The sequence below is a fragment of the Myotis daubentonii genome, chromosome 9, assembly GCF_963259705.1.
Source record: "Myotis daubentonii chromosome 9, mMyoDau2.1, whole genome shotgun sequence".
In the NCBI taxonomy this organism is placed as follows: Eukaryota; Metazoa; Chordata; class Mammalia; order Chiroptera; family Vespertilionidae; genus Myotis; species Myotis daubentonii.
In genome coordinates, this window is record NC_081848.1 from 66,946,735 (window position 1) to 66,961,013 (window position 14,279).

At 44.4% G+C, this 14,279-nt stretch overlaps 1 protein-coding gene across 4 annotated transcripts in view; it reads right to left on the reverse strand.

Moving 5' to 3' along the window:
- Nucleotides 1–7,654, reverse strand: part of ZDHHC5 (zinc finger DHHC-type palmitoyltransferase 5) — a 24,303-nt gene extending 16,649 nt beyond the window's left edge. Inside the window, exons 1-2 of one of the 4 annotated variants that reach the window (XM_059709293.1) lie at nucleotides 7,490–7,654; nucleotides 3,213–4,390 (exon numbers count right to left, since the gene is read on the reverse strand). In XM_059709293.1, coding sequence (XP_059565276.1) covers nucleotides 3,213–3,316 — 104 coding nt within the window. In that variant the 5' untranslated portion in view covers nucleotides 3,317–4,390; nucleotides 7,490–7,654. Of the gene's footprint in view, nucleotides 1–3,212; nucleotides 4,391–5,554; nucleotides 5,589–6,748; nucleotides 6,769–7,268; nucleotides 7,417–7,489 lie in introns of those variants that run through there. The other 3 variants (XM_059709294.1, XM_059709296.1, XM_059709295.1) reach the window with 3 other exon arrangements.
- Between the last annotated feature and the right edge of the window lie 6,625 nt (nucleotides 7,655–14,279).

Below are 14,279 nucleotides of genomic sequence, written 5' to 3' on the forward strand. Positions count from 1 at the left end.
GGGTTGCGGGCACATCCCCAGTGGGAGATGTGCAGGGGGCAGCTGGTCAATGTTTCTCTCTCATCGATGTTTCTCTCTATCTCTCTCCCTTCCTCTCTGTAAAAAATCAATAAAATATATGAAAAAAAAATACATCTAATTGGTAGAAGCCTATATGCTTCCATTAATAATATCTGCCAGCTGAAAGGGACTTTTTCTCCCATTCCCAGTCCTCTAGGTCCCAAAGTAATTCTCACCTGGGGCTTGTACAAATGGTTGAAAAGATAGTTGTAGCCTAGGGAAGAGAATAGAAGGATGACAGAATTGTTACAGATTTAGGCCCCTATTTGGAACTGGTTCAAAGAGAGCCTTCCTCTTGTCTCTCTACTTGAAACCATAAATTATTTTCTAGGTTGTATACAGTTTTAAACAGAGGGTTCCCCAAGGACTTGAACCTCAAAAGGGATAGAATATGTAGGAGAACAGTTTTTTAGATCAGTGGCACCTCAGTCCAGATGTATGCTTGTAGAGGAACTGCTATGGTTAGATGGAGAGAAAGAGTTGAGAATGTCAGAGGTTCAGGGTGTTTATGTCTCCGCAGATGGGCGAGGAGACTCTAGAGAGGAAAAGAGAGCCCAGAAGTTGGTCCTGAGGAAAGTGCCAGGGGGAATTCTCACTAGGACTTAAGGCTTCTAATTTTGGATTAGAGGCAGTAATTCCAAAGAGAGTCAATATTGTCCTCCAAAATTCTTTTTCCTCGGGCTATGAGACCATAGAATAAGGAGGGCCCCTACTTTTCTGGCACCAGGGAATGGAAAAGTAGGTTAAATAGTTTCAACTATCAGTTGAGAAAATGTCTATGTCAGGACAACAATTTGTGGCAAAACTGGTATAACCAGCCAAGCACTTCAATGTTTCCAGATTAGCAAAGTAAGAGCAAGGATTCTGCTCAAGAACAAATGGGTTGAAAGAGAGAAACCACTTAGTCCCCTGAATTTCCCACTTCCCCCAAAGCTTTGACCCTTGAAGGAAGATAGAACCTCCCCAATTAAGCAGGTCTGAGGGTGTCAAAGTGGTCTTATATATATCCCTCCTGACACAGCACCACAAGGGCTACAAGGATACTAAGATCCCATATAAATGTCCCATGGTTAAAATGTTGATTCTACCTACCCATAATAGCAGAAACCAAAATAAGGATGACACTAAAATTCCCTCCTCCTTATTGGCAGTCAATGCATGAAGAAGGGCAGAACACTGAACATGTTGAGACAAAGATTATAAAGACCAGAGACGAGCAGGGCTGCTCTAGATCCCTGAAGGATTCTACAGGTAAGTTCAGGCTGGAGAGCCGGGGGCAAGGAAACTATGACTTCTACTCATCCGAGGAAGAGGTGAGAAATAGGATCGTGCTTGGACCTTAGGTAAAAGATCTTTCCCTTATCAAAAAACTAAGAGCCCTCACCCTAACCGGTTTGGCTCAGTGGATAGAGCGTCGGCCTGTGGACTGAAGGGTCCCAGGTTCGGTTCCGGTCAAGGGCATGTGCCTTGGTTGCGGGCACGGCCCCAGTAGGAGGTGTATGGGAGGCGGCTGATTGATGTTTCTCTCTCCCTTCCTCTCTGCAAAAAAATCAATAAAATATATATTTAAAAAGAGTAACAACTAAGAGCCCTAGACAGTTTGGCTCAATGGACAGAGTGTTGGCCTGTGGACTGAAGGGTCCCGGGTTCGATTCCAGTCAAGGGCATGTACCTAGGTTGCTGGCTTGATCCCTGGCCCGGTCAGGGCACATGCAGGAGGCAACCAATAGATGATGTTTCTCTCCCTCTGTCTCTCCCCTTCCCTTTTACTCTCTCTAAAAATCAATGGGAAGATATCCTCGGATGAGGATTACCAAAAACAAATAATTAGCCCTTGCTAGTTTAGCTTAGTGGATAGAGCATCAGCCTGTGGACTGAAGCGTCCCGGGTTCGATTCCGGTCGAGGGCACATGCCTGGGTTTCGGGCTCAATCCCCAGGAGGCAGCCAATCAATGATTCTCTCTCATCATTGATGTTTCTATCTCTCTCTCTTTCTTTCTCCAGTTCCCGTCAAATCAATAAAATATATATTTTTTTTAAAAAAATAACTAAATAGAAAGCACCACTATTACTTTGCTGACCCATATTTTTTAGAATTCCTTATGGCATAAGCTCAATTTGAGAGGTTTCCCTCCCTCCTTTCTCAGATTTAATTCCTGTTCGCTATTTCTTCCCATAATAGTAATTGCCAGCAATTCCTGCTTCATTCATCCTTCAATGAGTCTAAACTGCTTTATCCCTCACCACTTCATTTTCCTCTTCCCAGCAACCTCCCATTGCTCTAAATAGCACCTCACAATTACATTTAAGCCTGAACTACAGCAAAGTGAACTCCCCAGAAATATCTACCATGCTCAGATTGTTCCAAGAGCTACAACTAGAACACCAACTCAATGCCTCGACAGTTTAAGGCTCAGAAGGCTGGTCCATGTTAATTATAAACAGGTAACAGCAAAGACGTTTCCCAGATGGTTGACAGTTAAAAATACTGGGGAAAAGGGGAAGAATAAATCAGTCTCCTCCAATAACAAGCCAATGAACAAAGTCTGTATATCCCAAGTGGGAAATCTTTTAATATCAACTGTATTTCCTAACACAACCAGGGAATGGAAGAATTGCTGCCATTCCCTTCAGCAGGAACTAATATAAAGAAAGTCTTCCAGGACTCTCCTCCTAAATAAAATTTGCGTTCACTTCCCATTGGCCTTCACTCCTTAAGTAACACTAAAAGCTAAAACTCTCTCAATGGTATATCTTCTAAATCAATTCTGAAATTCTCCAGTACTCTGTTCCCATAATCTTAAATTTAAGCTTCAAATAACCAGGGGAAAAGCCACTGCTAGTGGCTGATTGCTTAAGCTGCTTCAAGCCTCTCTGGTGGTTTCCTCCCACTTCTTTCCTAGTTCAGGATCATCTAGTGATGGAGCTGGGTAGGAAAATATGAGCATCTGTGATTCCAGAGGAAGGGAGGCAGGGGAAGGCAGAGGATTCAATGGAGTAAAATTTATACCATGTTTCTGGGATTCAGATTTACCTCTATCAGACATCCAACACCCAGTCGCTTGGCTTTGAAAGCAAAACTCAAAAGAGAAAAACTAGCCCATCACCTCCCATGGAGTGCCCCCAAATACCACTGCTGGGAGAAAACTCACGTAAAGGCAAAGAAGAGGGTCGTAGCTCCCACTAAGAAGATGGCGGCTGCTGAGACCGGAACATACTTGCTGGGTTTGAATCTCTTTCCAGACTCTGCGGGCATGTTGGAGGTCTGATGGGAGATCTGCCCTGCCGCATAGCCCAGGCCCACACAACGGCAGAACAGACAAGAAAACGGGATGAGGGCAACACCGGAGATAAGAGCACAGGACACCAGGGAAAGAGAAAAATTTAAATTATCACCCTTCCCCCTCCCAAATGAAACCAAAGGTCAAAAGATCTCAAATGAAGGAGAGCATATGGGAGGGGGAAAGGTGATTCCAAATAATGAATAACCACCTCCCCAGAACGAGGCAGGAGACTAAGAAACACAACTTGTACAATTTGAAAACTGGAGACAAACAAGAGACTGTAAACATGCAAATGGTTGCAGGTAGAGAACACAGGCAGTCAGACAGATCAAGGAATAGCTCATGGATGGAGATAAATCTTCAAAAGGAAAGAAGGGGCGAGTATCAGGGTAGGGCAGAACACTTCGGACAAGGAAAAATTCTTCGGAAGAGATACTGTAGTACCTCCACGACTACCACACTTCCACAAAATGTGAGCTTCACCCAGAGGTGTGCCCTGTGCTTCTATTTTAATCCAAGGAGGAAACTGGGATTTTCAGCGTTAAAGAGAAACTGTTTTTACTGTAGTCCTTGTCTCTTTTAGGCAGTTTTCTCAATGCCACTACTCCCACACCTTGACTTCAGGGCTTGTAGTATGGCAATGGTGGTTTAATTTTATTTCTTTTCTCTTGATGGCTAAAGATGGGCAGCAGCTGTTACAAGACTGAGTTGTAATCCTTTTCTTTAAAGGGGGAGGGAAAACAGAAAGAGCAAGCTTGTCTGTCTTCAATCTCTTGTTGTTATTCTCAAGCCCTTTTAGGGCTCCGTTTTCTAGAGAGTTCATGCAAAACTAAAGGGAAACATAAAATCCCTGAGGCCATGTTCTTCCCAATAAGCAAAATTAAGATGGAAAAAAAAAATCAATTCCACTCGATACTTTTTAAAGATTACTGTGAACGAAAGTAAAGTTCCAAAGAGGTCCCTGTTTCCAGGTTAGTGTGTCTGCTCTTTTGTCTTCAATCTTGGGCTGTCTGAATGCAGAGTCCAACTGGGTTACAGTGCCTCACCTGGAAAAAACAAAAACAAATATATTTATCAAAAGAATTCTTTCAGGGCATTTCTTACCATCATCAAGGCTCAAACCCCATAGACCACTGTTTAAAAGTGCCTTTTGAAAGAAAGATTAGTTTCCACTTCACTTACGTGTCTGATGGGCTCTTACATTTACATTCTAAATGCTGTTCATATTAGAAAGAGAAGAACATGGCTTCACCTGGCCTAAGGTCATCAAAGAACTAGTTCTTGTAAGGGGGCCATCATACCTGACACAAATAATAACAAATATCAAAATCTAAAAACAAACAAGGGCCAGCCGTGACGGGCAGTCCTAGACAAGAGATTTCTCTTTGGACAAGGAATATTTCTTGCTATGAAAAGAGAAAAAAATAACCTCAAAACTAGGGCAGTAAGTCTCATTTCCTTACTGTGTATGTGTGTGTCCCCTCCCCCTCTCCCTCCCTCCCTCCCTCACTCTCTCTCTTTCTCTCTCTCTCTCTCTTACTTATAACCCTGAAGAGGTAGAAGCTGAATATTTCGTCTTCTAGAGTAACACATGAAAGGACCTGAATGAGAAATGTGCTTGCACTGAAAGGTGAGATGCCCTCTTTAGGAAACTGAGTCAACCCTAGGGGCTGGTCCTTTTTTCCCAATTCAATAGTTTTTTTATTCCTACATTGGTCTATTAGGAAGTCAACTGAGCCCCACCTTCCTCAATATGATTAAAAGTAACAATTATTTCTGTTGATGGTAGTAGCAAAATAACACTAGCATTTTGGATTTTATAGGGTGCTTTTCATCTAGTGATCTCAAAGCACTTAACTCACATTATCGGAGACAGAGTCCCTTATCCCACCCCGTAAAATTGAAGGCTAGAGAATGCCTGAGGCTGTTCCACTGAATCACTTGAGCAGTCAAGTTCAGAGCCCAAGAGTTCACATGCCCCTTTGCCAACCCAAGCCCTTTCTGTCTCTTTCTCAACCACTATACTACCTGCCCAGTGATGACAACTGGAATTTGCAGACCAAAAATTTTACTTGTTAGAATTTAAAAATAAAAGCTTTATCACACCCAAGTGATCTAGGATTTCCCTTAATACCAAGGCAGAGATCAAAGTATCAGAAGATTCAAATGAAATACAAATGTGCCCTGGAATTTATTACTTCCTCTCTTACCTGTGGCATGGAAGGCAAAGGAACCCTTCTTCAAAAAAGATGCATTGTCTCTCTTTAAAAAAGTGTTTTAGAGGGCCAAACAGCAATATTAGAAGTGAACACCCAGATAGTACAAAAAATTGTTAACATCCTAAAAAATTTAAATCCTCTCTAGTCCCTAATTTATGATTATTTAATTCTCAGTTTCCTAAAACAATCAAATCCCAACCTTCTGAATGTAGGCCTACGTAACTTTGTTAACAATGAAAAGCAAATTCTTGACTTGCAGACAATACCATTAAGCTTTCCCCTCAAAACCCCAAAGATTAAAGAAAAATGGGAAAATGTACTGCTTATGTTTTATCTAGAGCAGGATATAATTTAGACAGCATATGGTATCCCAGATTATATTTTCTAACAGAAAAAAAAGTAACTTGGGTTAATACTACCACAGTAATGCAGGATCATAAAAGGCCATGCAAGTTTGGGAGCATTATACTGAGAAACATCTGAGATGTTTGGGGGATATACATTACAATGGACAAGACATAACCTAAGAATTTATTGGGTATAATAAAGACATACCAAGGCTTAGCAGAAGGATGTGGGAAGTAAGGATAAGATTGCAGGGTGAGTGTGTTTCATCAGAGCCAATAGTCTGGATCCATAATAGTATGAGGTGTACAAGCCATGTGTATGACACAGGCAGAGTAATTTATGGAATGGAATATGTATATATGAAATAAACTAGAGAATATGTGCTTGAAAGCTCTAATAAAAGTTTAATAAAAGGACCTCCTTAAAGGGTGAATGGATATGAACAGTACCAGTAAAACACAAGTATTGTTTGTTGAAACAAAGAGATGTAACAGTACAACATAGTAAATCTGAATACAAAGTAATCAAGGTCTCATGGAATAATCCACATGGCAAGATAGCTGAAAAGTCAAGCAGAAGTTTAACATGGGCGTTATCATTTACTAAGGTAGCAAAGTACACGGGTATATAATTCTTGTGAGCATTAGGTGGGTTTTGAAGAATGGGTGATAATGAGCATTCTGAAGAGATTTGATACAGGACAGAGGGATACTGGGATAAAAGGATAGAAATGCGGGTAGAAGATCAACCTAGCCAAGAAACCATTAATCAGGAAGTGAAAAATCCAAGACAGGAAAAGGGTCTACACTACAATATAACACATATCTGATCTTATACCTTTCATAACTTTAGGTCACTTTCTTACTTCTCATCTAAGTGTTTTCATTCAGCCAAGTGGATAGAACATCTTCCACTTCCTTTTCCCATTAAGAGAGAGATTCCTATTGGTAAAATTTAGCAAATACATCCGAGCTCCGCTTGTATTAAGTACAAAGTACTAAAAGCATGAAGCACCGGCTGGTGGGAGTGAGGAAGCGGACAGACGGGAGCGAACAGGTAAGAGGATGAGGCTTGAGCCAAAATAAGTATCAGCGGAGTGGAGCGAGGGACCCGAACCAGAGGGAGGAAAAAGGGGAACAGCACGCAGTCCCCTCCCAGAAGCTGAGCGAGGAGAATCACGGTATGGGGCAGAGCTGACCGAGACAGGAGGACGGAATTCACTGGGCAGGGCCCACTGGGGTTGCGGGAGACTGCGGAGCCCAGCGGCGCAGGGCCGGGGGCGGAAGGGGCGGCGGCTGGGCACCAGGCGCCCAGGGGGACCGGGGTCCCGAGGTAGAACCGAGCGGCCGGCACTAACCCGTTCTGAGCCCGGGCGGCCGTGGATCCCCGGCCTCTGCTCGTCGTCCGTTTCCGGGGCCCACGGGTCCCGCCGCAGTTGGATGACCCGGCCCGGAGGAGCAGTGGGGCCTCAAACCACCTCCCCCTTCCAGGTCCCCCTTCCCTAGAGGTCACTCTCCCCTCCCACCTCACTGGCCCCGCACTTCCGGTTCCGCAGGGGCCGGTGTCCCTGGTACTCACCCCCGGCACGGTTCCCGTCACCGCTGCCGTCGTTATCGCGGCCGCCTCTCGGCAGCGCCGTCGGGCCTCTGAGAGGCAGCGCGCGGCCCCCGCACGCTCCACGCCCGCCCTGCTATGCGCGCTCCCGCACAGTGACGCTCGTCTCCGAGCCGGCGCGCGGCCGTTGCCCTCAGTGCCGGGTCTCGAACCCTCCCAGCGTTCCCATTGGCTCCCTGTCCCGGGCGCGCGCGACGTTTCGCGCCGGGCACGTTTCTCTCATTCATGCGGCTCTCGCCGCCGCGCCCGCCCCCGCTCACTCTCCCATTCACCCATAGCCCCGCCCCCACCCCTCTCCAGGCCGTGCGCGCGAACCCCGGCGACCGCAGCGACCTCGCGTTCTGATTGGCTGCAGGGGCACAGCGCCGTACGCGCGCAAGACAACGAGAACGCGCGCGCAAGGCCGTCGGGTCCCGCGGGCGACTGGGAAAAGGGGGTTGGCGTCCTGCGCAGGAGTCGGAAATGGGGAAGTGGCCGGGGGAGTCTCCCCTTCTCCTTGTCCTACTTTCCCTGCCTACTGTAAACAAGAAGGCATCTTCGGGAGTAAAAAGTAGTTATACGTGTGTTCTGGGAGAACTCAAAAGCCAGCAGCTGCCTTCTGGAGTTCGCCAAACCCCCTCCACGTACGTTGGTACAGTCCAGACAGGCTTCTAGGAGAACCAGTCGCCTGTAGAGGCCCCGCCGTCTTCCTGCTTTAGCACCTTCCTTCATTGGCCAAACTTTTTGCGACTAAATAGCCCTCCTCTCCCCCCCCCCCCCACCTTTTTTTTTTTTAATGGCGAAAACTTTATTTAAAACCATCTATCAGCGGTTCTCAACCTGTGGGTCGCGACCATCGGAAAACACATAGCATATCAGGTATTTACGATTCATAACAGTAGCAAAATTACAGTTATGAAGTAGCAACGAAAATAATTTTATGGTTGGGGGTCACCACAACACGAGGAACTGTATTAAAGGGTCGCGGCATCAGGACGGTTGAGAACCACTGATTGATGAAGCAGGTCTCGGTCCAGCGGGTTTCCTGGTATCAGCAGAATCCCAGGAGAACGGAATGGTCTGGGGCTGCCGGTCCCGCATGGAGGGGGCGCCGGGACTGGGAGAGCCCGTGAGGGGCGCAGCTCCAGCCAGACGCCGGGCATCAAGAGGAAGGAGGCGCGTGGAGGGCGCGCCCTTGGAGGAGGGGGCGGCCCCCCGAGTGCGGGCCTGCTCTAACTCTAATTACCTCCGTTTCTCACTGCAGCGCAGGAGTGGGCGCCGCATCCCTCGCCTGGCTGGGAGGAAAAAGTTCCCTAGAAAACCTGCGCCACGCCTGGCCTTAATTAGCCTCACACTGCTGTAAGGCCAAGGGTTCTCATTTAGTTCGAGGCCATTTCTCTTCTGAAAGCCCTTCTCGCTGTTACATAACACTCTTTAAAAACAAAAGTGCTCCACCAGCCACTTCCGAAGCCAAGGGTCCTCATCTATAAAGTGTAATTCTCAGTCTTGCGGTCTGCCCTTGCGCTTGTGTCCAGTGCTGCTGGTGTAACCGTGGTTTTACACTTCAGCACTAGGTAGCAAGGAGAAAGGTCTACCTTCTGTTTTCTGGGATCTAGTCTAGTTCCTTATCTGACCTGGCATATGCTAGATACGTCAAGTTCTAGTTTATTCTTGCTAAGGGCTCCAATCCATCTTTTATTGCCACACATTTCGGAGGGCTCTCCTTTTAGTGACAGTGTGTATTAAGAAATTATATCACCCAGTTTAGCTCAGTGGGTAGAACGTAGGCCTGTGGACTGAAAGGTCCCGGGTTCGATTCCGGTCAGGGGCACATGCCCAGGCTGTGGGCTCAATCCCCAGTGGGGGGCGTGCAGGAGGCTGCCAATCAATGGTTCTCTCTCAACAGGGATGTTTCTACCTCTTCCTCTCTGAAATGAATAAAAATATTTTTAATTGTATCTTCAAAATTCTTTTGACCCTATGGAAGTAAAGTTATTACTGGGTAGCGTATTTTTTTTGTTTATAGAGGCTTTTCTGTCAGGTTGATTCGTTTCCTTAGGAAGAAATCAATTTCATTTTTTTTCTATTGCCTATTTTTCTTGGATTTTAAAACTTCTCATTTCCCCAAATTCATAGATTAAGCATCTTTCTTTTCCTTGCAACAGTCTAGGAACCTGTAAATTGTTTTGTATCTTGTCTCTACAGTGCTAACTGTAAATAAAAAGTCGATCTTCCACCATCCAACCACACATTCTAAATTCCCCTGGGACACTGACTACTGGATGCCAAACTCATATCTGGATGAGCACTAACAGTGGCATAATTACTATCCCAAGGTTTGGAGATTCCAATTTCTTGTCCAGTTTTCCCTAGGAGCATGCAACATATTTCCTGGAAAGGTTGTTGAATAGAACATAAGGTTTAAACTGCCAGCAATTTCTGAAAAGTATTGCACAGTATAAACCAGTTTAAAACAATGGGATATCTAGACAACCAAACTTCAAATAAATTACTTTGTATATCAAGAAATACCTTATAGGTGGGAATGCAGACTGGTACAGCCACTACGGAAAACAGTATGGAGTTTCCTCAAAATATTAAAAATGGAACTGCTATTTGACCCAGTGATCCCACTTCTAGGAATATATCCTAAGAATCCTGAAACACCAGAATGAATATATGCACCCCTATGTTCATAGCAGCACTATTTACAATAGCTAAGATCTGGAAACAGCCCAATTGCCCATCAGTAGATGAGTGGATCAAAAAGATGGGGTACATTTACACAGTGGAATACTATGCAGCTATAAAATAGAAGGATTTCTTACTCTTTGAGACAGCATGGAGGGACCTGGAGAGTATTATGCTAAGCAAAAAAGCTAGTCAGAATAAGACAAGTATCACATGTTCTCACTCATATGTGGAATCTAATGAACACAATAAACCCAGAGATACAGAAGCATGGAGTAGACTGACGAATCTCAGAGGAGGGTGTGTTGGGGTCCATCCCCAGCTGGTCCAGGGGTTCCCAAAGGTGTGGACGGAGTCGGCGAAGAAGGAAGGACACGGAGGCCGCCTTCAGTTCATCATGGTTGGGTTCTCCTCTCATTATCCTGTTACATCTATATTTATACTATTTGATCCTATAAGCATGCCTCTATAATTACATCATGGTATGTTTTGGGTCCTCCCTTAACCTTCTACAGTTCCTTGTTTCTTGTCTGACCTTAGCCAAAAATCCTGTCTCTATCTAGTTCTGTTGATTTTTATCTTGTCTAGGTTAATCTCTGTGTTCCATTACAAGGGCTATTCCCAGGTCATTGCTCTACTGATAAGCTACAAGGAAGTGACTGAAGGAGATGATCCTACCCAGTAAAGGTTATGTCCTCCCAGCCCCGCTGCTTGCCTTCCCTGGGACTGCCCTGTGTCGGTGGGTCTCCAGGGGTATAGGCTTTGGTGCTTTCCCTGGTGGGCAGACCCCTGGGGATGTGGGCCCAACAAGTCCCAAATTTATTGCCAACAGTCTTAGTCCAAGTTCTTCATAAGTAGTACATGGTATTTCTGTAACACTAGGGGGTTTCACTGATTTATCTTCCTTAGTCCTGTTAACTCAGCCGTGGGCAAACTATGGCCCGTTTGAAATGAATAAAACTAAAAAAAAAAAAAAAAAAAAAGACCGTACCCTTTTATGTAATGATGTTTACTTTGAATTTATATTAGTTCACACAAACACTCCATCCATGCTTTTGTTCCGGCCCTCCGGTCCAGTTTAAGAACCCATTGTGGCCCTCGAGTCAAAAAGTTTGCCCACCCCTGTGTTAACTCCAGGGAAAAATCCTCACCTGGGGAAACAACCTTTCTCAGGGAGGTGGTCCTGTTTAAAACACATAGCACTAAGAGGGGGAGCAAACATATGTCATATACGCCAGGTTCCTTGAAACATAAGCTGTGCAGATGTTTCTTCCCGGCAGCGACTGTGTCAAGCATCAAGAGTGGACCGGCTTCCAGCAAGGGTGGGGGTAGAGGGTAGGGTGGAAGAGATTAACACGTTAAAAGCCCAGTCACCAGTGACTATACAGACACTATACTTTCTGTCCAGAAGAGAAAATAGGCTGGACGCTTAACGTGTTAACTAAAGAACTTACACGCATATATACACAACCCACGAACACAGACAAGAATGTGGTGAAGGCATGAGGGAGGGGCACTGGAAGGGGAGGAGAGAGGACATTTGTAATACTTTCAAAAATAAAGATAAATGTAAAACAAAAAAAGAAATATAGTGTTTCTAGTATAGTTTACCTATACTTTTTCAAATAATCTTCACTTGTATTCCCTCATGACTATAGATGGCAAACCACAGGGTCATTTTTAATTCAACTCACCGGTAAATAAAAAGGCAAACAACATGAACAACAAATACACATCCATCAACAAGTGAATCTAAAAATCAAGTGAATAAATAACCTGATGAACAGGGGAAAAAAACAAAAACAAAACAAACAAGGCAGATAAGAATAAAATGCTACTACCCTGGGGTTTAGATTCAATTAGAGAGAAATGACCTATCTTTTAGCACTAACCATCTATATTATAAAAAGCCAGTGGCCGGAATGACCAAACAACCAGTCACCAGGCGGTGCATTGATGGGTCCCTCGGTGGCTGGCGGCAGGAGGGACTCTGGGTCCCACACAATTTCGAGCGCTGGGCCTCTAGTCTCTCTCTATTTAAATACTGCCACCTTCCCTCCTGTCCTTATGAAATGCCTCTGCTTGTGTTAAAGGACAGTTTCTCCCCTTCACTCCTGCAACTTCTTCTGAATTTTTCCTTTGACATTTTATTTTAAAAATGAAAAACATACAGAAAAAAGTGTCAAGAACACACCATGTCCATCATTAAATTCTTTCCCTCTTGAGTCTGTTATGCTGAGAGACATTCTATCTAAAAACAAAACAAAAAAAAACTAATAACTCTCTCTTGACTCCATATCACTGCCACTCCCTTTCTTAGCAAGCTTCTTGGAAGAGTTGTCTATAGTTGTTATCCATATTTATTCAGATTATGTCTCAGTATATTCCAATAGGACTTTTATCCCCACCATTCCAAGACTACACTCTTCAACATTCTTGCTGAAATCCATGCCTCCAGATCATAGTCAAGACTCCTTTGATAGTAGCTCACATTATACTTCAACTCGTATGTTTGAAGTACCCTGAAAGTCCATCTGCCTTCTGATTTCCAGTCTTTAAGTGACTTCATCCAATACCACTGCTTTAAATGCCTTCTATAGGACAATAGCTCCCATGAACCTTCAGCCCTAACCCTCCAGATTCATGTTTCCAGCTGTCTGTGTGGCATCTCCATATGGATGAGTAATGGCCCAAATTTAACAGTGCCAAAGTAGAACTCAATATTCCCTTACCCCCTCTGAGTTTCCCCAATCTCATAGCCAAAGTTGCTCAAGTGAAAAATGTAAGAATTATCATATATATAATAAGGGAGAGGGAGAGAGTGATAGAAACATCAATGATGAGAATCATTAACTGGCTGCCTCCTGCACACCCCCTACTACTGGGGATGGAGCCCAAAACCCCAGCATGTGCCCAGAAATCCAACCATGATCTCCTGGTTCATAGGTCAACACCATACTGACTGGGCTGGAATCACCTCTGATTCCAGTTTCTTTTCCTTATGGCTCCCATCAGCAAGCCTATCAACTTTACATCCAAAATATCCCCCAGACAATCTACTCAACGACTCCACCTTTGCTGCCATACTTTCAATTCTCCATCAATTATCACATTGAAATTAACTTGTGTCCTTGCTTCTCTAGTCTTGCCTCTTTAATCCATTTTCCACACAGCAATGATCTTTTCAAAATGTAACTCAGATCATGTCATTCCTCTTTAATTATCTGCTATGGTATGAAAGTCTGTCCCCCTAAATTCATATATAGTAGGTCCTCGGGTTATGTCAGAGATCCACTCCTACAGCATGATGTAACGAGATTTTCACCAGGAGTTGTAACCCACCTACATAAGCACCAACATCACTCACATGGAGCACATACCAGAAGTAATGAAGTGAAACAGTAAAAAATATTTAAAGATAACAATTCCTGACCTTTACTTGTGGTAAATAATAAAAAATAAAAAGCACACATGTATATACGTCAAAATTACAGAACTTTTTTTCTTATGTAAATAAATGGGAGATGGCAACATAACCACGGATCGACGTATGTCCAGTCCGATGTAACCCGAGGACTGTCTGTATTGAAACCCTAACCCCCAAAGATGACTGTACTAGGAGTGGGGCCTCTGAGAGGTGCTCAGGTCATGCATAAAGAGCCTCCATGGAGCTCCCTTACCCCTTCCAGTACATGAGGACACCGGCTAGAAGCTGGCAGTTAGCAACCTGGAAGAGAGCCTCTATCAGAACACAACCATGCTGGTGCCTGGATCTTGGACTTTAGAACTGTGAGGTTTCTAATATTTATAAGCTACCTAGATTGTAGTATTTGTTATAGCAGTCCCAAGGGACTAAGATACATGTCCTCACCCACTGTTTCCCACTGCGCTGGGATTACAAAAGCCCTGGATTATCTTGTCTTTGCTGCTCCCCTTGATTCACTATACTCCAGCCAAGCAGACCTTTCCTTCAGCAAACACATGGAGCTTTTTCCTTTGTTTTTCCACTGTTCCCTCCACCAGGATTTTGGCCAAATTTTACACAGCCATTCAAGTCTTTTTTTTTTTTTAATCTCTCATATAC